Raw genomic sequence first — 23,984 nt, 5'->3', positions numbered from 1 at the left:
AGGACTTCCCCCAATGGGTGGTGGGTCCGGAGCAGTGCGTGAAGAACCTGACAGTCAGGATGGGGAGAAAAGCGAAGCCAGGACGGAAGGCAAATATCCGCATGGGGAGAAGTGGGGAACTTCTCTGAAGATGAAGGACAGGTAAACAGACAACGGGAGGACAAGAGCAAGGGCAGGATCAAGGGAGAAAATAAAACAAAACCCCCCAGCGATACTGCAATGCCATCTCCTGTTCCAATGGCACCCCCCCCGCCCCACCCAGAAACTCCTCTCCCTCCTCCACAGACACCCCCTCCCCAGTCCAGAGCCCAGCAGATGAGGTGGCAGTGACCCTCCCAGTGCAAGAGATGTACTCAGGGACCAGCGGGAGCGCTATGTGGCCACAGGAGGGGGCTGGCAAGAGGTGAGGCCCAGGGGATTGGGCCAAAACAAACAGCCATGGACTCTGAACGCCATGCTAAGGAAATTGGTCTTTGTCTTGGGGGCCACCATTGACCAACTGTGCGCCATGAAACATTTATGTCAAAGCTATTTTCTTTCATATACATTCATACACACACACACATGTATACATGACAAATGTTAAATGCACTTGGATAGCTGTTCTCATAATTACAGCATTTCATCTTTAAGAAACTATTCTCTACCCAAGACTGCAGGAAGACCACGTGGCGGCTGTGTGATGCACCAACATCTGTCACTTTAGCGGCACACAGGCATGTGCCCTGCCTTTGCACACTAGCCACGGCAGCAGTGGGCACCTTCCAGTCACACATTTCATCTGTGGAAGATACCTTGCCTCAGGATTTCAGCATGCATCCATGATTTTATTCCACATCTGGCATATTGAACATGTATATGATAAAAACTACTTCTATCTGAGTCTAAGGAGAAAAAAGAGAGCTTTAAACAAAAAGGCAGTTTTATGATTTGCACACTGTGACTCCCACGAGCCAAGAGTCAGAATACATCCAAGTGAGGTTTTCCAAAAACCAGGTGGCGAGCTGCCCAAGTCTCAATGATCAATGATTCCTGGAAGAGCCTAATCTGAGAGAGCAGAGAGTCCTGCCGAAGGAGCAGCGCTGTCCTTCCGTTTGCTGTAGCACACCTGCGTGCAGAAGTTTTCAGATGACACGCAACAGAGGCGGCTTCCTGCCATACCTGACGTGAGGACAGGACCTGGCAACATCAGGCCTAATATTTAGCAGATGGGATTTTCTTAAAGACCTGGAACGATAGTGTCCTCGATTTTAAAGGGTGAGGGCTTTTGTAGTTATCCATAGTAAAAACAACACTGGGTGTCTGGCCACTTAGGTATGTTGTTCTTAATAAACTAAAAATAAGTTTCTCTGACATGTTATTCTGCTACCATAAAAAACATTCAAACACAAATGTGAACACTCGTGCAGCAATTAATTCACCTGGGAGGCCACATCTTGCTACCCACTTTAAGAATATGTTATACGGTGATTCCTCACTAATCGCGGGTGTTACATTCTAGACCCCCCGCGATGGGTGAAAATCCAAGAAGTAGGCACCTTACAGTTATTTTAGTATTTATATATATTTTTTAAGGCTTTATAAACCCATCCCACACATTTATAAACCATTTCCAGTCCCTTATTAACCTTTTCCACACTTTTATAAACACTACTGATGTTCTTAGACATATTCTACACGCTTAAACCTACATAACTTTAACAACATACGTACACAGTACCGCAACATCCCACAATATAGCAGAAAATCCCCGATCAATAATTAAATATAATATTTTTTAAAATCCTGCGATACAGTGAGGCCGCAATAAGTGAACTGCGATATAGAGAGGGACTAGTGTATCTTATAATCAGTTGATCTCCCACTAATATTTCAAAACGGGTGAATTCTGTCATGGTAAATACATTCAGGAAGTGCTGATTTTAGAGCAAATGAGCAGCGCAACCAGAACTACCTCTTAGAGGGACAACCAGCCTCGTACTGAGGATGGACTGAAGTGGGGAGAGGCTAGAGGCTCATAAAAAACCGCTACACAAACGTCCAGGCGCAGGAAGAGGAGAACCTGGCCGAGAGCAGCCAGGACAGAAGGAGGGAAATGGTGTCTAAGATTTCAACTATGCCATCAAGGGGAACTTGTCACAAACACCAAAGTGAAAAATACAAAACTGCTCGACATCAAAATAAAAAACTTCTCGGTTGCAATTGATATCATCAGATAAATTGAAAAGATAACCCACAGAACTGGAGAAATGCTTGCAAATCACACACCTCTGATAAGGAACTTGTATCCAGAACGTTTAAAGAGCTCTTCGAACTCATCAACCAAAAAGGACAAATCACCCAATTAGAAATGAGGCAGATAATATGAACAGATTACCTCCAGAGAAGTGCTACAAATGGCCAAAAAGCACAGGAAAAGAGGGTCAGCCTCGTCAACCACCAGGGAAAGGCCAACCAACACCACAGTGAGATACGACGTCACCCCTCCCAGCAGGGCTGTCACCAAAAAGATGGACAGTAAGGAGCGCCGTAGAGAATGTAGACAAGCTGGGGCCTCATGCACGGCTGGGGCGATGCAAAATGGTGCAGCCGCTTTGGAAAACAGTCCAGCGGGTCCCCAACAGTGGTCTGGGCCCCCGTTTCCTCTGCGGGATTCTTATCCCCCATCCCAATTCCTATCCCCTGTAAACTTGGTGCCATCTTTCAGCTGCTGGTACTTCCCTCCTGTTCACTCGGCTGTCACAGGTTTATACTTCTAATAGCCTCTCTATTATCATCCTAATGGGTTCTGGGAGGAAAGGTATGAATAAGTGCATGTGCTGAATCCTACACCTCAAACTCTACGTGAATGTCATTAATTTTTCAGTTACAACTTGCATATGCTCAAAAGATAACAGACATTCTATCCGGAGCCCCTAGTGCACGAACTCCTGTTGGCAGGAGGTGGAGGGGGTGGCGGGACTCCATCCAGCTCGCCACCACGGCCACCGCCAACACACAGACCTCCGTTGTCTGACCCCGCGGCTCGTGACACCGATCTGCCGGGACGAGTCAGGGAGCTGGCCAGCTGCGGGTGGGTTTCCTCTTTCCAGGGCTTTTTAAACAGCAAATTACTGTGTGGCTCTCCCTAGAATGTCAGGTGGATACATGGGGTATTAAATAAAGAGACTGTTCAAATTTAAACCAAGACCATCAGCCCAGGAGAACCTTTTGACTCAAAAGCAAAGCCTGCACGCACAGCCCACGTTACAAAGGCCCAAGGTTAAAAATAAGCACGGGCACCGGCAGGAGCACAGAAATAGGGCCACAGCCCCGCGGAGCCCGGGCACCAGGCGCGCACTGGCTCCCAGTGAGGCCACCTTCGGTCCAACGTCAGCCCCTGTGGCCCTCCGGCAAGCGACAGGCAAGGAAAAGGGGCCTCGTGTGTGCTGGGTTCCCTTGCTGTGCACCGCGTCGCCCTCGCCCGAGGCTCACCAACCACAGGTGCCCCCCATGCCTGGCTGTTCATAAACCGCCTGTGCTGTCGCCCCTCAGAGGAAATCGCACCCCCACCCGGCCTGGTCCCCACCCGACTCTGCGGCCTCCTCCCCATCAGCCCCTCCCCCAGCCAGCAGTTTAGCCCAACCTGCCTTCTGTGAGGCTGCGCCTCCCCCGGACGCCTCTTGCTCTCTCCACCCCCGGCTCAGGCCACCCCCAGCGAGCAGAATCCTACATCCACAGCAAAGTGCAAACTGGTCACGTTTCCCATCAGGGGCGCCGGCTCCAGCGCCAAACCGGGTTCCCTCCCGGGCGCCCAGCCCCTTGGCAGCCCTCACACACTCTGCCTTGCCTTTGGATCACTATACGTGTGCTGTAGCCCCCAAACTGGGCCATCAGCCCCTCGGGCAGAGACCAGGTCTCCACTTCTGGAGCCCCCACAGCCCCCCGAGAGAGGAAGCGCTTGAAGTTGTGGCCAGCTTTGCGGGAACCCGAGTCGCCGAGGGCCCCGCGTGGCCAGCTGCCGGCTAGTGGGAGCCTGCGCGATCCCACAAGGCAAACACACAGAGCCTCCTCGGGGAGCGGGGACGCCCTCTCTCCAGCAGGACAGCCGGTAACATGTTACACGCATGTGAGACATGCTGACCCGCTCAGCTGCGGGCTGGACCGGCACAGCTGGAGGCCGAGGTGCGCCCCCCCAGCAACCTCCTCCCCAGGTGCCGCACAAATGACCTTTCCCACAGCCCGGCCTGGCCCGAAGGAAGGGGGGAAGCACCGATCGGAATGATCTCCAGGGCCACAGCTGCACGGTGTGCCAGCCACATAGGTCCTGGCACTCAGAAAACCCATCTCAACAGCGGCCCGAGGGGGGTGCACTGAGAGAGAGGACCGCGGGGGTATGAGCACACACCCCGTACAGGTCCTTCCGCCCTGGGTCTCCCACAGCTTCCTCTCCCTTTTGGAAAAGGCCCGATGCTTGACTTTCAGTGAACGAGGCCGCCCGCTGGGGTCACAGCGGGCCCGGCACCACCTGTGCGTGCTGCCCCTCCGAGGGGCCGGGGGGCTCGTGCGTAGACTCTCCCGGGGCTCCGCTTCGCCTTCCACCCTCAGAGCAGCTCGTGCCCCTCTCCTAAGAGGTCTGGCGTTCAGCGCGGACACGCCTTTTGTGGCCACGAGCCGTGTGGAGCCCCTCGGCACCAGGCCCCAGCCGTGCCCGGGACAAGGTCTTTCCTGGAGGGCCCAGCGCATACCCGTCGTGCGCTGCCGTCACGCTGGGCGCTGACACGCACAGCTCACCCGACGGTTCCAACGACCTTGCGAAGTCAGAGTCGGAGTCCGTCTTCATTGCACAGAGGAAACGGGAAGGGAAAGGATTAAGGTGCTTGCTCAAGGCCACCCAGAGCTAGTCAGTGAGAGTCACCTCAGCCACCCAGCCCCGCAAGAGCCCCGGCCCCTCCCCGCCCCGCCCACAGCGCCTGTCCCCAGTGCCGTCCCACCCCCGCTCAGCTGGCCCCCTTCCCGGGCCTCAGCTGCGCCCCCACCACCACGCAGCGGCTGAGGCGCTCCGGAGCCGCTCAGCAGGCCCTGGGAGCACAGGTTCACCCTCACCCATCCCTGACCACGGCGTCATCCCAGGCCTTACGGAACAATCCAGAAACCCCAGTCCTGCTCACCAGCAGCACCCTCACAGACCTTCCCCAAGTCCCAAGAGTCCACACAGAGCCCAGAAAATGCCTCCTGAGTCCTCCAGACCTTGGGCCCCTGCCCCAGGGCTCACGGCCCCGAAGGTGCCTCTTGGGTCTATTTGAAGCACGGAGAGCAACCAACCTCCTGCTCGGTAAGATGGGCAGCAGGCAGCAGCCAGCCTCCTGGGTGGCCACCGAGTCTCCATCCGACCCCCAGAGCCTGAGGTCCCCTCCTAGCACAGCACTGAGCAAACACTTGGGGACCCCAACCCGTAGCCAGGCCTCCTCCGCTGTGGCCAGGGAAGCCAAGATTCTGCGCTCAGCTCTGACTCCCCAGGGCACCAGCTGGGCGCCCTGCCATTCAGCTCCATTCCCACCCCGCCCGCCCGGAGACAGGGCAGAGCCCACGGGCTTAAGGCCCAGCCCCACAGGACTGCCCCCGTTTCAGGCCGATCGCAAGTCCGGGCGTCACCTGTGTTTCTGACCCGCTGGCTGTAGAGTGGAGGTCCCAGCGGTCCCCTCCTTGGGTTCTCTTAATTTGCTAGACACGTTTTACGTACTGGGTCACCATCGTATTACATTGCAGAGGGTACAAGTCAAGAACGGCCACATGGAAGAGGTGCACAGGGCGAGGCCCAGGAAGGCGCATGGCGCGCCCCTGCGCTCCCGCACGCCACTCACTCTCCCCAGTCTCCACCTGCTCCCCAGCCCGGACTCCAGGTCCCGCCCTTCTGCGTTTTCACGGAGGCTTCCTGATGTGGGCAACCCTGATTCAACCTGCGGCCCCTCTCCCCTTCAGGGAGGGGTGGGTGGGGGGCAGTGAAAGCTCCAGCCCTCTCATCGCCGTTCCCTTGGCAACCAGCGCCTCCCCTCAGGTGCTTCCCAAAAGCCGCCTCATTAACACAACAAAGGACGCCTTTACCAGGAGAGTCCAAGGGGTTTGGGGCTCAGGGCCAGACCCAGGAGGAAGACCAGATATCCGTTGCTTATTATAAACCACAGTATCACAGACGCCTCTCCATTCCAGGCCAGAGGGCCCCGCTGTCCACCCCCGCAGCACCTCTGGCTCTCCCGCCAAGCACTCCTCATACCCGGGCCCCCCGCTTCTCACCGCCCCCTCCAAGCCACCCTCTTCCGTCCTCTCTAAAGCCCCCGCCTTTGAATCTCTCATCATCGGGCTCCGTCACCCCCTCCCCCTCCATGCTGCTGTTACCCAAGCCCTGGGTGACGTCCCCTCCTTTCTCCATGATTTGAGCTCCTGGATCACCACCCTCTCCCCTACACGGGGCCTGCCTCAGTTCTCAGTCATTTCCATACGACACACAGATGGTGCCGCCCACTGGCCCTCAGTCACCTAAACGTCCCTTCCTCCCTTGTCCCGCAGCCTCCCCAAGCCCCTGCCGAAGCCTGTCCCTTACCCTCAGCTCCAGCCCCTCTACAGGCTTCCTTTCACGCGTCCCACTCTCGGCAGCTGACACCCACCCACCCACCGGCCCGGCCCACACTCCCCTCACCCGTACCTGCCCCTGCTCCCCACGGCACTTTCTGTCTTCTACGTGCCAGAAAATGCACTTGTTTGCTTTATTTTTATTTATTGTGTATCTCATTAGAAAGTAAGCTTCAGGAAGGCAGGGACGCGTCTGTGTGGTTCCCAACACCATGGACAGCGCCTAGCACACACTACTCCACAAACGCTCGAATGGATCTTTTTTGTGATTACTCAATCTCCATTTTCCCTGCTATACTGTAAACTCTACCAGGACAGGGGCCAAATCCATCTTAGTCACCCTGGGAGTGCTCAGTAAATGCTACTTAATGGAATGAAGGAGCAAAGTTAGGATGTAAGAAGGTCATGGCTGGGCAAGGGGAGCCTCCACCCAGACTGGTTGGATGTAGTTCCATTGCCACTGGCTGCCACCTGAATACAGGTGACCTAAATAAAGCTGGTGATTCTGATAAGCCCAGGCAGAAAGCACCAGAAGCCCTCAGACACGGAGGTCAGAGCACCTACGGCGGTTTCCGCCTCTACCATGCAAATACTGGATCCTGTGAATGTGGGGAAAACGGCTTTTACCTGTTCCAGCAGTGACCTCAAAACGCTCCTTCTAAAACCAGATTGCCTGGAAGACCATCAGCTATGAACTTCTGAAAAAAAGCACTCAAGTAGATACTATCTAGGTTTCAGATCCCATTTTCAGTCCGACTTCCTCTTCAAGCTGCACTCAGGACCCGCTCAGTTACTTTAGCTACACGTGGATAAGAGATTTGCTCTAGGAGAAAAGGCATAAACGAGCTGAACAAATTCTGTAAGATGCACAGAGAGGCTCAGATATCACAGTGTGGGGCTCCTGTCCGACCTCTCACCAAGGATGGAGGGGCCGGAACCCCCAGCTGTGATGGAGATAAAGTGCCGTGTGACTGGGGACCAGGCCCGGAGCCACTGCGCTGAAGCCGCTTCTTGCTCAGGTTGCCAACAGCGAGCCCAGCAGCCAGGAGGCCCCAACCACAGCGCAGCGGTCCCAGCACTTGGCAAGAACAACCGCGGCAAACCCACGTCACTCTGTGCCTCTTTGGGATCAACAACGCAGGCAACCAGCTAAAGACCGAACCACTGACGAGCGCGGGGCACCGCGGAAAACTAGGCCCCAGAGCAACGTGGGCTCCGGGGAACTTACAGCCCTCATAGCAACGTCAGTATCAATACAACTAACCCGACGCAGACCTGGCCAAACAGGCTTATTTATCTGAGATTTGGATTCCTACTAGGCAATCTGAATAATGTCTTAACAGACGTGATCACAACGTGCAATTCAACAAGACTGAAGGCTGAAGTCCTTCTGAGAGCCTCTACTGAGATCTGAGAAACAGGACCAGGGAGACACCAGGAGACAGACAGATGAGCGAGGGAAGACAAAGGAACAGACCAGCAGATCTGGGCACGAGCAGTCATAGAAAACTTGGCTGTGATGGCGAGAGGGTCAGATCTGAGCCAATCCCTGCTTTTAGCTCCTGCCCTCTGACAGGCGGGCTAACCAGACCTCCTTGGGGCTCCTCTCTGCTTTTCTTTTTCTTTTTCTTTTTTTGCTTTTCTTTTAAACTTCAAGTTGTACTTTGGAAACAAAGGTTGTTTTTGTTATGGAATGGTAAAAGTCTTGCAGAGTGTGTGAACCTCAGAGGCAAACGACATATATAACCACTAGCCCCACTCTGTGTCCTGGCTGTGTGACCTGAATCACGTAACTTATCCTCTCTGAACTTGTTTCTTCATCCATAAATCTTACATGATAGAATGCATACCAATAATCAATAAATATTGGTTCCCTTCACCCTCACAGAACTCACTCTTCTACGGGAACCAGGTAGACGCCACAGTGATCACGTGGCTTGATGCTGTGTGTGCTCAGCACTCCGTCCCGCGGCCTCCGAGAGAAGGGGCCCATGCACCCACAGACCAGACAGACACCGTGAAATAATCGCCCGATCGGAGATGCCACCACGGCTACGGAGGGAAGGGCCTTCCACCAGAAGATAAAAGTAGCCTCCTCTTCCCTGCACAGATTCTCCAGAAATTTCCACTAAGTACATTCAGAAGCCAGTGCCAATGCTATAGTTGGGAGGACACAGACTTGGTCTGAGGCCAGTCACCTCATGTGGCAGTCAGGTGGCAGTGAAGGGACAAGTAAGGCCACCTGAGAACTCATGGGAGATGAGAACAAGATGGATGCAGCTTCTTGGGGGGACCCTGCGGGCCCCCTTCACCCTCTTTTGTGACATTTCCAGGGCTGCGCCCATTGCAGCAAGCGCTTGAAAGCCAGATGTTGGAAGCTGCACAATTTTTCTGCCCGGACAACTTCTCGGGCACCCGCCCAAGCTCTCCCCCGGAGAGAGGCGCCCTGGGGGCTCCAGTGCGACCAGGCTGGGCAACTCTCCGTTCTCAGTGAACTCCACTTAATTATTTATGGAAGGAGGCATTGTTTCCTTTGCAGAACATTTAAAATGCATGGGAGAAGCCAAGGAGCAGCTTTTTTTTTTTTAGCTTCTTCCCTTGAAGGAAGTGATATAGCTTTCAATCAGGCTGTGCGAGTCCAATTCCAGTTTTCCAGAATATTCCGTCCTTGGCGAGGCATGTCTGGTTTTTTTAGGGGAAAAAAAAACAGAGAAGGGAAAAAAGCAGGAAGCTCTGACAAATCCAAACTTGATGAAGTGCCGGTTTTATCCCCATGGGAGTCACTTTTAAATTTAGCGGATCTCTCTGATCCTGTTGGTGCCAAAGTGAGGTGAGAGCCCCACCATCACTTGGGAACACTCTGGGTGAGAGGCACACAGCCCTGCCCCCCAGAGATAAAGCTGCGCTCACGCCAGGCCTGCGAGCCCCCTTCAGTGCTCGTCCCACCAGGCTGCAAGTCACAAAAGGGAGCCCACGCAGAGCACCCGGCTGGGGGGCTCAGGGCGTCGTGAGATGTGGGGAGGGGCTGAGCACAGCCAAGGCCGTGGGGTAAGGAGCGCTGTTCCCACACCTCGGAGGGCCAGCTGAGGCTCCCAGAGGGGAGGGTCCCGGTCCTGAGCTGATACTTAATGTGCTGCCTCCAGAAAGCAGGGTGGGCTTCCAGGGCCGCTGCACCTCCGAACGGCACAGCTGAGCACCTGCAGGGGCTTCCCTGCTCCCAGCAAAGCTCAGCCCAAACCTGTTTACTCCTCCAAACAAGACGGTCTGGACACAGCTGGCGCATCACAAGCATCACAGGCCCACCTCCTTCTGTCACCAGCCCTGTGCAGACCCCACTGGTGACGGCCGCTCTCAGGCCCCCTCACCTCCACCCCACGGGCCTGAGTCCCTCCAACTGAGTTCACACAGAGGAAGCGCCCTGCCCCCAAACGGCAGCTGCCATCCATCCGCACCTTACCCTCACCTCCTGGCCAGCTTCTCCCGTTTCCAAGCTAAAGTGCCCAAATCTGTTCAACGAGTGGTTTTGATCTGCTTTGGGTCAAGGACCCTTTGAACGTCTGATAAAAACTATGAACACCCTCTCCAGAAATGCACGTACATGTGTACAGATCTCTGTCCAGCTGCCCGGCCAGACCGTTCCCCGCACTGCCCCGGTGACGCAACTGAACTCCCCCCGCCACACACACAGCTGACCTGCTGCTGTCACCCTCCACAAGAGCAGACCACAGGGGTCAGGGCATGGGTGTCCTTACACACACACCCTACACACACACACGGGGCTCCCTTTATGCCCTTGAAGTTCAGGCCACGCCAGTCGCCTGCTCCCACCAGCCTGAGAGTCACTTCCTGCCACTGGTCAGGGGCTTCAGCTCCAAGCCCAGCTTCCTCCTCGGCCCCCTCCCGTCACTGTCACCATGCATGTGGATGACCCCCAACTCCTGGGGCAAAGTTCCTTGACCTCCCCCAGAAGAAGGCTCCGTGCCGGCGCCCCTTCAGGGACCCTCTCCCACAGCCGCACCAGGACCCCTCACTTCCCAAACTGCAGCACCTCGGGGTGTGCGCCCCAGCCCCCTGCCTCCTGCCACACCGCCTCTCTCTGCAGCTCACTCGCTCAGGTGTCCCCACCTCAGAGGCCTCCATGCACCACCCCCTGCTGGCTCCTCTCTTCCCTGAAGGCCCAGACCCACCTCACGGCCCATGGCAGCCATCACTGGGGCCAGTCCCGTGCGAACACCCGCCACCTGCCTCCTTGGGCCCACACCCAAGCAACTGGGCGACGTCACCCAACTGGGTGGACGAGTTGCACTTAAACCGATGTTCTCTGGCTTCAAACTGTCACTGCGACAGCCCACAAGCCTGGGCTCCTCCAGCACGCTCGCCGGCCGCTCCCAGACAACTTCACGTCTCTCCTCCCCGGAAGCTTCACATCCGCGCTCTCAGGGGATGGCCCGCCTCACACTTCGCGGCGCAAACACGGGCCATGGGCTGGGACACGGGCCCCTGCCACCACGCCCAAGCCGAGGGACGGCCCTTCCCCTGGTGCCTGGAACCCACCTGCATCTCCTCTAGACCTCGGCTCCCCTGGTGCCCCTCCTTGGGGCCAGCACTCCCTCCGCACCCACACGTGCTGGAGTCTGGCTTACATACGCCATGATCGTGTCTGACACCCCTGTTCCCTGAGCAGTCAACGCCTTGCAGAAGGGGTCCACACAGCCCCATACAGCCTCCCCTTCACCTTCCGACCCACCTGGTCCCTGGCTCCGCGTCGCCCCCGAGCTGGCTGAGGTCAGGGCCACCGGCAGCCGCCATGCTGCTGAGTCCCAGGCCGCGTCTCAGCAGCGCTTGACACCAATGCCCTGAGACAGGGCTCCATGAGCCACCCTCACGCCAACGCCCACTCTCCTCCTCCCTCACTGGCCGCGCCTCCTGCACCTGCTCCGCCTCGATGCCACCTCCCCAGTGGGTGCTGCCGGCTCCCGGGCCCTCTCCTCACCCGCCTACCCCTCCGATAATGGCCTCACCCAGCCTACCTGCAGCCGGCTTCTGCAGAGCCCCAGATGCGTGACCCACGGCCGCCCCCCAGCCCCACTCATCCCCGCGCTTGGCTCCCCACGCCAACTCCGAACCTTCGGCTCTAGGCTCCCCCACCTCTGCGAGATGCTTCAACAGAAAACCTCTGGACTCCCTCCTCTCCCTGCCCCCACAGGGAGTCCTGCTGAACGTTCCCGCAAACCCACCTGCAGCCATGCACGGGGCCTGCCCGCTTCTCTCCCTCCCCTCTTCCTGCCTGTCAGCCTCGGCCAGCATCCTCTGCGCCTGAACCCCAGGGACTCTGTCACTGGCCCCGTCGCTTCCCTTCCTGTCCCCTTCCACTCCACTCTCCAAGCCCCGGAGAGTCTTCTCAACACAGAAGTGTCGCCACCCTATGAAAGCCCTCCCATCCTACGGACCCTCGCTGCACCTCAGACAGGAGCCCCCCACCACCGGCTTCGGGGCCCTGAGTCTCTCCAGCCCCACACCCCGGGCTCTCCCCTCCCCCGTGGCCTGAGCTCAACTTCTCGAACATTCCAGGCAGCTCCTTCCCACTCCAAGTCACCGCACCTGCTCCGACCTCCGCCTAGAAGGCTCTGTTCCTCCTCTCCACCTGAGATGGCAGCTTCACTGTCACCGCTTCCGAGAGGCATCTCAACCACACTCCAATGCCCTTCTCAGCCTCTGCCTCTTTCCCTCACAGCCCCGAGGACACCTTGCAGGTATTTTATTTGTGGATCCATTTACAGGTGTCTTTTTAAGGGGGTGGCAGCAGGGACAGCTGGCGTCTGTTCCCCTCACTAGGATGTAAATTCCATGGGAAGAGGGACTGAATCTGATGTACTCACCCCTGATTACATGTTGAAAGGGTAATACTCGGGATGTGTCGGGGTAAAGCACATTCAAAGTCATTTCACCTGTTCCTTTCATGTTTTCTCAGTGGACACCAGAACATGTGAAATTACGTAAGAGGTGCTCCTGTTGCCATGGGGCTGCGCTGGTCTCTTTAGCAAAGTGGGGGGGGGGGGGGGCAGGTTATGGCAATGTGTTGATATAACACTGTGTTATAATGAAATGTCTTAAGTGATGAACAACACAGAGGAGCCTGGGCCAAGTACTCAGGGTACAGAGAAGGCAGGTAGATCAGGCTAGGTGACAGCAGGCTTGGCGTGCCAAATCAGCGAGGGTGACGTCATGAATCCTGGCCACTGGGGTGGATCCTAGCAAGTGGCTTTCACCAAACACCCACCCAGGACATGGGCAGATCTGGGACGACAGCGGGTGTGTTCCAACACGGCCCTACAGCAAACATCCTAAGCCGCTCCCCGCTGCGGTGGCTTCCCCGGCCAGTGCTGATGGAGGCACCGTCTAGATACGCTCGTCTGCACAGGACGCAGCGCTGCCATCCCCTCCGCTCCCCTTCTCATGCTGAGAGAATCAGACTCCTTGACATAAACAAGGGTTTGGTGTGGTTTGGTTTCTCCGACCGTCGCAGCTCTGGGTCGGTGTGAGACTCACCAAATGGGGGGGGGGGTTGTGCAGAAGCGATCGGCCCGCTTTCCCGGGGACGCAGGCTAAGTCAGATGGAGCTCAGGGAAGAGGGCGCGGATACGCCGCCCCCACTGCGCCTCTGCCCTCAGGCACGGAGCTCCCCCCCCCCCCCCCCGCCCACATCACCACAGGAACGGCCATTCCCTCCAATAGATGATACGTTCCCACGGAGCAGAGAAACCCACTTCGCACAGAGGTTAATAAACTTACAAATCTCATTACTCGAGGAGGTCATGCTAGCAAGAATTTCGATGTGTTTTTAGAAAGGGTCTGGGAGAATTATTGACAGATCAGTGCCTGGCTCCTCCGAGAATCACGGGCAGGAAGGTGCCTGATGGGGATGGAGTGGGCGCTCCCGCCTCCCAGGCAGCGTCGCCCAAGGCTGTGGACGGCAGTGCACGTGGGAGTCTGACCACGGTGAGCCCCGGGCGCACACCCACCATCTGGTCTGGGGCTGCTCGCCTGCTCCCACTCCCCGGCCCGGCTGCGGCAACGAGCACCGTTCATACCCACGTTCTTGAACCTCCGACGGGTCCCTCGAGGCCATTCACAGAGCTGTCTTTGCTCCAGGAACTCCTTGCCCAACCCCACTACCAGCTGTACCAGGCTATTTCCTTCCTTTCTGACCCACCCCCGGTTCTCAGGCCAACTCCTCAGCTCACAGCAAGAAGGAAGGGCCCTGGCCCAGCTCCCTCACCCCCTTCCGGCCACAGCCCCAAACGCCTGCGTGCCTGCCCCGTGCCCCTTCTGAGGGCGCCACCTGCCCTCTCCCGAGCGGGCTCCTCCTCTAAGCTCTTCCTCTGCTTCCCTCCCGCCCACAACTTCACTGCCTCTCTGCTTTCCCGAGTATCTTCTGCCTCCTCCTTTTCTCTGCCCTCAGTCAAAAATTAACCTCCCTTCGAGGCCGATGCACCATCAAGCTCACCTTCACCTTCGGCCAGGCAGCTCTATCCCCTCCCCACCCACCTCCTTACCTCGCCTGCGAATGGGTCTGGGCCATCACACTTGGCCGAAGCTGCCCCTAAACCCCCCAGTGCCCTGGCACCCCCCACTCCCCAGCAGCACTTCAGAGCGTGCACCTTGGGTGCCCACCCCACCCGAGCTTTCTGAGGACTCTGCCCCTGCTGAGCAGACACCCACCCAGCCTCCTGTCCTCTGCCTTCTGCAACAGGGCTCTGCTCTGAGGCCCATCACCTTGACCCTCACCCGCTGGCCTCTGTCCCTTCCCTCCCATCACCGTCCTTTCCCAGGGTCCCACCTGGCTCTGTCCTAACCCCCGAGCTGAATTTCTACTCACAAGAGGAAATGCATCATACCCACCCAAAACTGAACTCTGAATCTCCCCCAAACAGCGCCTCTCCTCTTGTGCTCCCAGGCTCAGTCAATGGCACGACCACCAGGAAACATCAGAGCGGCTGCAACCCAGCCTCCCCCGCTCCCTCTGCTCAGCAGTGCTCCCACCTCAGCGCCTCCCATTGCCCCCCACAAAGCCCCTGCAACTGGCTGGCAGACTGGTTTCTTGTTGGCCGATGTGGGTCAGCTCTCCTGACCTCTCCTGTCCTCGGGCCTGTGACAGACCGTCCCCCACCAACACCCCCCAAGAGGCTCAGGGACAGGGGGCCAGGCTCCAGGGCACAAACCTCCCACCGTTGGGGTGCTGATGCCAGGGCTCCAACCCGGGCGCTGCTCAGCGCTGTGCGTGAACACCGGGGCGTGCCCGAGAGGGGTACAGGTGGGGGGGAGGCGGTCTCTGACCACGGCCTCCAGAAGGGGCCTCAGGGGTCACCTGCCAATCCCCCACCCGAAGCAGAAAGGGCGAAGGTGATGCTGGCAATGATGATGGCGGTGATGATGAATGTGGCCACCACTCACTGAGTCCTGACGTGTCAGACATCTTCTCCTTCAATCATCTCAATCACTGAATGGATAAGGCTCAGAGAGAGGACTTGGCCAGGCTCTCTCAGCCAGCCGGGGGGCTGGGGTCTGACCTGCCTGTACGTCACCATCTTCCCCAGCACCCCCCCCCCCGGACTGGGGTCCCTTGGGAGTAATGAACTCACAAGTCGGTGAGACAGCTGGTTCCCCTCCAGTCTCGACGGACATGTTAGGGAGCTCTGCCTCATGCCCACTGAGCTGACATCTGCCTTGAGGCCCCTCTACTGGGAGCCTTTTCCTGCCCTTTGGGGCCCCCCACAACAGGCTCCATGCCTTTTCCCCATGAGAACCAACCCTGTCAGCCCCCTTCCCCAGAAATCAAAGCAACTTTCCTTTTCTCCATTTATCTGAACCATTCCAATTAAAATCTTTCCCCATTAAAGATCCCAAAAGGGAGCCAATGCCCAGGAAGTGGGGTCTGCAGTATTCCCCACTAATTGGCTCCCTGCAGACACCCTCCACCCCGTAACCCACAGAGGAAACTGCCCCCAAAGCTGAAGGAAGACAAAGGGCCATTGGGCCCTGGCAGCTCCTCAGTGATGATCAAGGCCAAGAGAAAGGGGCCTGCCCGAGCCCCTCCCGTGGCTGGGACCCCGCCTCAGATGGGCTGGGAGGCGCCTGTATCCTACAGGGTTCCTTAGAGCATGGCTCTCAGGTTGATGGTCTTGGCTGACGGCAATGCCTTATCCTCAGCTTTTCTGCACAGAGGAGGGGACACCACGGTCCCCAATTCCTCAGAGGAATAATAATACCACTATCAACCAGGCTTGTGAATAAAAGTGCTTTTTGAAAAGATCTCTCCAGTTGTTGACAAATGTCTAAATGCGCTCCCCACAAGCATATTTTTGTTCTAACAAGCTAATTTGAAATATAATTTAAATAAATTCTACCAGGATGGTACCAGATGACTCACAGCACCCAGGGGCAGAACTACTGGAGGCTTCTTCGAACATTTACTGAGCAAAGGCTTCCAAGCCGACGCGCTTCCCACAAGAGCAACAAGGGGCGGCCCACGCGTGCGGCACCCAGACGTGCAGACCCCCAGCAAGCCCCGCTAGGAGACCAGAGTGCCAATGCCAACGCGAATGAGAAACTTTGGCCTGAATTCCTGACCAAGCTTTGTTTTGCTCAATTTATTTTCACCGGCAAAAAAAAAACAAACAAAGTCTAACTCTCAAGACTGATTAGGTCAGGACTTGGTACACCTAAGATTTCTAATATTCTGGAAAATGCCTTTCCATTATTGTAAATCTGTTCTTGGACTGCTGTTCACTTGTGACAAAGTGGGAGTGGGCAGCTTTTCAGACAGAAAAGGAGATCCTCTCCCCACTCTGTGAACCCAAAGTAGTCTTTTCCCAAAGGTTTTAAGTGTCAGCACTGGCTAAAGTGATAGATCACAGGATTCATCCAGGTTTTGTGCTTTAAAAATAAAACTGCCTTACAACCGACTCGGGGCCTATAACGTCCTTCCTATCTGGATGTCCCTGCCAGTCCTCTCACCAAGGGAATCCTGTGGAGGAGGACGTGCGACGTCCCCCAGACGCAGGGCTTCTGAGGAGGCCGGCCCGGTGCTTTCTGCTGGCAGAGAACCTCCTCACCCAAGCCTCAGGGCAGAATCTCTCCGTCCTGGTCTTTCCAAACAAGCAGAAACCATCTGAGCAGCTAGGCCCTGTCCGCCAACCACCCTTAGCAACAACATGACTCTGTGTTCCCACCAGGACTCCCCGAGGAACGGTGACGCACCCAAAATTACAGCGCCACCGCAAATTACCCGGTGCTCGCTGTGATCGTGGTCCCCTCCACAGCTCTCCTCTTTCGGTAATTCATGTAAAAAGCCAACAACTGCTTTAAGGGTCTGTCAAAACGTCTTTTTAGTTTTTTTAAGTATATATCCCCTTGTTCTTGAAAGGATTTAAGCAGGTTTATAAGGATGTATAAAGCCCAGCAAAATGACAAATTAGGAGTGGATTTAAATGATGATGTAGATTTATAGCTACTGGCATGGAAAAATGTCCACTCAGGGTATTTTAAGTTAAAAACTTATGTTACAAAACAGATGTATAAAACGATGCCATTTGGTTAAAAATACATTTGCTCTTTATAGACATACCTAGCTCTGAACACAAAGACGTACATACTCGGGAAAAAGTCTGCAAAGACAGGCCTTTGACTGATGTTGGAGGTCACCCCTGCAACATGGGAACACAAGTCATTTTCACGTCCTTCTTTATGCTGCTATGTTTTAGTATGAACATGTAATATTTTTATAATTAGAGCAAAAGCAAAGCTATTTTCATGTTATTAAAAAAAAAAAAAAAAACGGAGATGAGAAAGAGTGAAGGCAAATCAGAGTGGGGCCATAAACCACGGCGAGGAACAAGGGAATGGGTAAACCTGCTACAGGCAACGGCACATCTGGCTCTAAGCTCCCCAGGAGCCATGACAGAAGAGAAACCGAGTCGTCGACACAAAATCACTGAGTGCATCAGCCAAAAACACACCTTCCCTCGCTCTGGTCCTCCTGCAGGGCGTTATGTGCACACACCTGGTGCGCCCAGGGCTCCGTGCTCAGCCCTCAGAGCCAGGAGAGTCAGCGCTGACTCTACCCAGAGTGAAGAGAGTATCTGTTCGTGCCCTGTGGTTCTCAACCTTCCTAATGCCACGACCCTTTAATACAGTCCCTCATATTGTGGTGACCCCCAACCATAACTAAAGCATAGTGATTAATCACAAAAACAATAGGTAATTATATATGTGTTTTTCAATGGTCTTAGGCGACCCTGTGAAAGGGTCGTTCAACCCCCAAAGGGGCCGCGACCCACAGGTTGAGAACCGCTGTTCGTTCCTATAACTCACTTATTCAATACACATCTCCTTGGTGCTCACCCCATCCCAAGTTCTCTGTATTTTTCCAGCCCCGGCATGAGGGAGAGGGCTGTCTAAGCAGCAAGGGTCGGACCAAACGCTAGTGGCCTACCCAGCCCCTCCTCATAGTGCACTGGTCCCAAAGAGCTGGTACTTCTATTTGTGGCTTGTCTCCGTTCTAAACTATGAACTGCACAGGGGCAGGAACTCACTCGGAGGTCTGCTCATCCTGGATCTCCATCAGACCCTCCAACTGCATTGCAGAGGAAGAGAGGGAATGAACCTTAGGAAGGGAAGTCTAAAAATGCCCGGACGGGACCGAGAGAGGACAGGTGCCCTCCACACACCTGAGAAGCTGCACCTATTTTAGTCAACACAAACCCCAAATAAAAGGCCGTCATTCGTAGGAACCGCACACTTTGGAGTGATTCAGGAGGAACGGAAAATTAAAGGAGAGGGGATGAACACCAAAAGAAAGCAGCCGGTATGGATTACTGAAAGAAGGCCCAAGGTGTTAGATAACCAAGATTGTGGCCTCCGCGCATTGCAATGTAATCTTGGCTGAAGAAAATGAATGCGTGTAAGCTGAAGCGAAACAGAAATACGGTAGATCTTGTTTGTAAACACTGACAAAATCAGCTAAAAGTCACAACGGCAGGCAAGCCGGCTTTTCTGTTAGCCCTTCACAGGCAGGCAGGTAAAAGGACAATTTACAACCCCAATACTTGGACAACAGCCGATGGCCTGAAAACTAACCCCGCCACAATAAGGCTAACTGGCCTGCTCAGGCATTAAAAGAAATGCACCCAAAGGTGATTTCTTTCTCTCTTGGCCCTTGCAACTCTCAATTGAGCAAGCTATATAAAAGGTAATCTAAAAATTATCACAACTTCCAGGCCAGCGTCCAGGTGAGGCCGCCCAGAATACGCCAGCCTGAACTCAATCAAAAATATTGACGGGGTCCTCGTAGGTGTGGGACACTGGGCTGGGTGCTGGGACACCCTGGCGGCAAAGGTAAGACTTGGGCCTTGCCAGACGCTGGTGGGGAAGGGATTATAAAAGAGCAAACAGCCCAGGTGACTGCGGTGCGCCACGGAAACAAAGGTGCGCCTGTGTGAGCGAGGAAGGGGGTGGCCGGGAAAGCTGAGCAGGGGTGTGCGTGGCAGCAGCTGGAGCGCCTGTTGGACGTCCAGGATTTGGACCCTGATGTCGAAATCCGAAGGAACAGACAAAGGTATTTGCAGGGCAAGGGCACTCCAGGCAGAAGGAACAGCAAGTTCAAAGATCAAAGGCAGGGCAGGCAAAGCCAAGGAGGCCGTGTGAGCAGAGGGCCGTGAGGGCCGGCAGAAGGGCAGGCAAAGGTGGAGTGGGGCACGGGCCGGCCAGCCTCTCGGTGCCCGGAGGCTGTATGAGGAAGAGAGTGATGTGATGTGCGATTTTAAAAGCCAGTTGCTAGGGGTCCAGTGTGGGAAACAGACTAGAGACACCCCCGAGTGGGAGCCGGGGGTCTGTTAGGCAGTGAGTGCAGGAAGGAGGCAGCAGTGGTCAAGCACAGAGTGGGAGCTCTGATGGTGGAGAGAGGGGAACGCCCTCCAGCACATCCTGGAGGCAGACCCCTGGGACCCACTGACAGCCAGGACGGGGCGGGGCGGAGCGGGCAGTGAGGGAGACAAGACTCCAGGACGACTCTGGCCAAGCGGATGCGTGTTGGGGCCACTGACCGGGATGGGGGAGACAGGGGAGAGAGAGAGCAGAAAGGAATATCCAGAGCTCCACGCATGGTCAAGAGTCAGAAGCCCATAGGAAACGTGGGACTCATTAGCATGCAGTTGATTCTTAAAGCCACAGCTGGGAGTGGATGACAGGCCTAGCGGGACAGTAATGACAGCGGAAGGGGACCAGGACGAGCTACCCCATCACTCAGAGGTCAGGCACAGGAGCAAAAGGGACCATCAGGCGGCAGGGAGCTGGTAGGGGAGGGGTTTCGAGGAGGAGGTGCGGCCATGGTGAGGAGTGCTGTTGACAGGTAGAGGAAGACAAGGACAGCGTCTAGCGCCTGCAGGTCCTCAGTGACCCTGGCAGGGTCAGGGGAGAGGTGGGAGCGGAAGCCGGACAGCAGAGTGTGAGGGGTGAGCAAAGGACGGGCGAAGACAAGGAGTGGGGACAGTGAGTTTGGATGTAGCTTTTGAGATGTTTTCAGCTGAAGGGGAGCAAAGAAGTGGGGGTGTTAGACAAGAGGAGCCAACGTTCAGCCCACATGTGGTTGTTTAAATGTGAATTAAAGGACAAACTCAGGCCCTCAGCCATGCCAGCCACCTCTCCAGTGCCCAACAGCCACATGAGGCAGACACGCCAGCCTGTGCAGACGCAGGACATTTCCGGCGGCACGGAGTCCGCTGGGCAGCGCTGGACTGACGCGTGCTTTGCGCAGCTGGGAAAGGGCCTGGGGAGAGGCAGGTGGGAGATGGGGAAATGTTTCCTGAGGGGGTGAGGGAGGTGGGATGGACGGTCTCCTGGGAGGAGTGGGGTTCGGGCAGGACCAGAGGGGGCACTGGCTGCCCACTCAGCAAAGCAGGTGGGAAGGGCAATAGCAGGGCAGCTGCACAGGGGCTGCCGGAGTGGGGGGGGGGGGGGGGTTTGAGGTCTTGGCCCCTCTGTTTCCACTGGAAAGGGAGGCCAGTGCGTGGGGAGAAGGGGGAGTCTGAGGAGGAGAGGAGGTAGGAAAAAGCTGCTTGCTGGGGACACCGCGCAGGGTGATGCACGTCCCACGTGAGCAGGACGCAAGGACACCTGGACGAGGACCGGCATCTGCAGTGGGGACAGGCAAATTCGGATGCTTTCCTTAAGCCCTCACCGGGTCTACATGCACAGCCACGGGGAGGCCGCAGGACCACAGAGGAGTACCCTGCGGGCTGCCCCTCCCCGGTTCTTCCTCCTCCTCCGCGCCGCTCAACTCTCAGCAAGGATGACATTGGTTCTATTTTCGGTTAAAACGGCTCCCTCCACCTCCCTCTGTCGAAACTGCTTATCCAGCCCCAGCTCCAGCTCATTTTACAACCACGGCTCGTGCATTCCCATAAATTATAGAAGTGGATATATTAAAAATGGCAGAAGTAGGTAGGAGCTACAAACCCGCCCTTACTTATAAGAAGGGAGTACCAGGCACTTATGTATGACGCTAAAATGACATGAAAGACATCGTCCACGTTTAAACAAAATCCCCAAGCTACTCCTCCCTGCTTCCCCACAAACAAAAATTAGTTTCTGACACGTTCTTGAAGTTTTTATGAGCAAACATTTTCATTTCCACAGAACTATTTGATCTCAAGCAGTCGGAGTTTCAATATTTGTTTTTGATCACACCGGTGTATTGGGTTGGTTTTGTGTTGGCCGGGGGCGGGGAGCAGGAAGTTAACATCACCAGGTCCCTTTATCTTCCATCTCAGGCTCTAAACTTGCCAACTCCTTTGCACACATGTTCTTTAAGGGTGAAATCTGAGAGCCACAAAGTTTCCCACTGCTCCCAGCGCAGCCCTTTCACAGCCTACCAAGAAAGGGGTCCCCGGACATGTTACAGGAAGTCAGCTCCCCAGCCGGGGCACCCCTGGTGAGTCCCCCCCACCCCCGGTCTCTGTACATGTGACACCTCCTGGATCTGCACCCGTGCCCGAAGCACGTCCCCTGGCCCGCCTCTGCCCCCCTGGCCAGAGCCCTCGTCCTCAAAATCCCTCCAAGTTCCTCTTGATCTGCCTCTGGTTCTTTCAAGCACTTTGCAGCCCCCACAGATAAAGTTCACTAGCTAAAATGCCTGCAGAAACTTTTCTAGGGCAAGACCCACGGGAGCGGGAGGCAGCCCCCAGAACAATCTTGCTCCCTGTCCACTCCGCACCCATCCCGGACAGGAAGGCCAAGTCTTTGCCTCACGATAAAAGGACAGCGGTAAGGACGCTAAGCTCAGCAGCGGGGGACACAGATTCAGAAACTCCAGTTCCCCTGCGAACCCGCCCCGCACCGTCAGGCTGTGGCTGCCCCTCTGCCCACACACAGTGTCCCTCTGCACATGCTCATCAGCTGGGGGAAGTCCCCCAGGCACGCCGGCCTCAGTTTCCTCGCCTGTGAAATGGGCAGGATAACTGTGCCCGGAGTACTGGCGGCGCGTCCTCCAAGCGCGCTTCCCGGGTGAGCAGGCGTTAGGAGGTGGCTGCTGCGAGCACAGTGGCTCCGACGCACGGCGCCTGCCACTCCGAGAGACGCCAGGGGAAATCGGTCCTGCTTTTTAAATTACGTTCTATGCTCAGAAGCGTTCGTCACACCGACGGAGTGTTTCAACTTCGCTCCGGAGCCTCGCCAGGCGCCGCAGGCTGCCGCCACCCCGTCACCGCGAAGTCCGCCCTCCCTGTGCGGGGCTTGCTCATGTCCTTTCCAGGAAAACTTGGATTTCCATGCTGTGTGCCACAAACCCCACCGCGGAGAAGGGCGAACTGCTCCCCGCACTCACAGCCACAGGCCCCGGAGTTGGCCGCGCCGCGAGGAGGGGACCGCCGCATGGCCGAGGCTGGGAAGCCGGCCGGGCGGCGCGGAGAGAAGGGCCGCGGGCCGGGGCGGCGGCGCGCTCGTTCCAGCCCCGGGGGCTCCGCGACGGCGCGGGTGGCGGCCCGCAGACTCACCCCATCTCCGGCGCTCTCCCGCGGCGGCTCCGAGGCGGCCTCTCGCACTCGCTGTCCGCCCGCTCGGCAGCCGCTCCCCGTGAAGCACATGCGGCGGCCCTTGCGCGCCCGGCTCAGCCCCGGCGCTGCTCCATTCCGCGGGCTGCGCTGCCACTGCCGCCGCCGGCGCGGGCGGGCGGGGGGGCCGGGCCACCGGGGGCAGGGCAGCCGCGCTGGGGCGGTGCCCGCCCCGCCCCGCTCCTTACGTAACCTCGGGGGCCCCCGGGGCGCGGGCACCAGTGCCCGGCGGCCACCGGCCTCCCAGGTGGACCCCTTCCTCTTGCGATCCCGTGACCGTGCGCCCCCGCCGCCTGCCCACTGGGGGCTGCGCGCCGTGCTGCCGGCCGCGAGCGTACTGCCAGCCTGAGCCTCACTCGCAGCTGGCGGGGGATTCGGGGCGCCCCTCAGTGCGCACTTGAGGGCACAGAGAGGTCCCAGGAGGGGAGGGGTTTGCCCAAGGTCACACGTTCAGATAGGAGCTGGGCTCTCCAGAATCTGAGAGGGGCACGGCCATGCCCCTCAAAGCCCCCTCATCTTCCTGTCCGCTGCCAGGCGGGGCGGCCCAGGGGGCCCGAAGCCCACGTGGCAGGAAGGGTCCCCACCCGCAGCAGCTGTGCTGGGCTCCTCGCTGAGAAAAGATGGGATGAGGGTTCTCAACTGGAGGGTAATTAATTGCTTTCAAGGAGGTTTGATCGAGCTCATCCTGGTTTTTAGGGCGCGGGAATTGGAAAGGACTCAAGCGGAACTCGGAGCAGAGCCATCACAGGACTGGTCCTCCTCTGCGGAGGGCACACGCCCCCGGGAACCTGGCGCCTCAGGGCAGCGAGAAGTCAAGGAACAGCCGGGGGAGCAGGGCCACCCTACCAGCCCCTACCTCTCCTAGGACCACACTGTACCTGCTGACCGCTCGAGGTTTGGGGAGCAGGCTCCAACAACCGGTCAGTAGTTTTCACAGTCACAAGTGTGATCACAGCATTCCTCTAAAAACCCTTCGGTGTCTTCTGCCCCACTGTCCTTGGGGTGAAGACCACGACACTCGACATGGACACGAGGCCCGGCCCCACTGTGTCACCACTGTCCTCTCCAGCCCGTCTTCCTCTCAAGCTCCCCCTTGCTTGCTGCACTCCAGCCAACTGGCCAGCCTCCCTTCAGCCCCAGGAACTTTGCACATGCTATTCTAGAAGAACGAATTAACGAATAGGCCAGGCCACACACACACACACACACAATTGGCCAGGGTCAGTGAGCTCCAGTTTAGAGCCAGGGATGGATAAGCACATGACCCTG

The 23,984-nt window shown here is 56.8% G+C and overlaps 1 protein-coding gene across 2 annotated transcripts in view; it reads right to left on the bottom strand.

The window, feature by feature from the left end:
* Nucleotides 1-22,828, bottom strand: part of HOMER2 (homer scaffold protein 2) — a 48,208-nt gene extending 25,380 nt beyond the window's left edge. The window contains exon 1 of one of the 2 annotated variants that reach the window (XM_090263580.1): nucleotides 22,659-22,828. In XM_090263580.1, the coding sequence (XP_090119706.1) occupies nucleotides 22,659-22,663 (5 nt within the window). In that variant the 5' untranslated portion in view covers nucleotides 22,664-22,828. Of the gene's footprint in view, nucleotides 1-11,356; nucleotides 11,485-22,658 lie in introns of those variants that run through there. The other variant, XM_090263579.1, reaches the window with a different exon arrangement.
* Nucleotides 22,829-23,984: the final 1,156 nt, after the last annotated feature.

The sequence above is a fragment of the Furipterus horrens genome, unplaced genomic scaffold (genome assembly GCF_987537825.1).
Source record: "Furipterus horrens unplaced genomic scaffold, mFurHor1.1.pri manual_scaffold_16, whole genome shotgun sequence".
Lineage (NCBI taxonomy): Eukaryota > Metazoa > Chordata > Mammalia > Chiroptera > Furipteridae > Furipterus > Furipterus horrens.
Note: the sequence above shows the minus strand (reverse complement) of the source record. Positions and strands in the feature narration are given on the sequence as shown.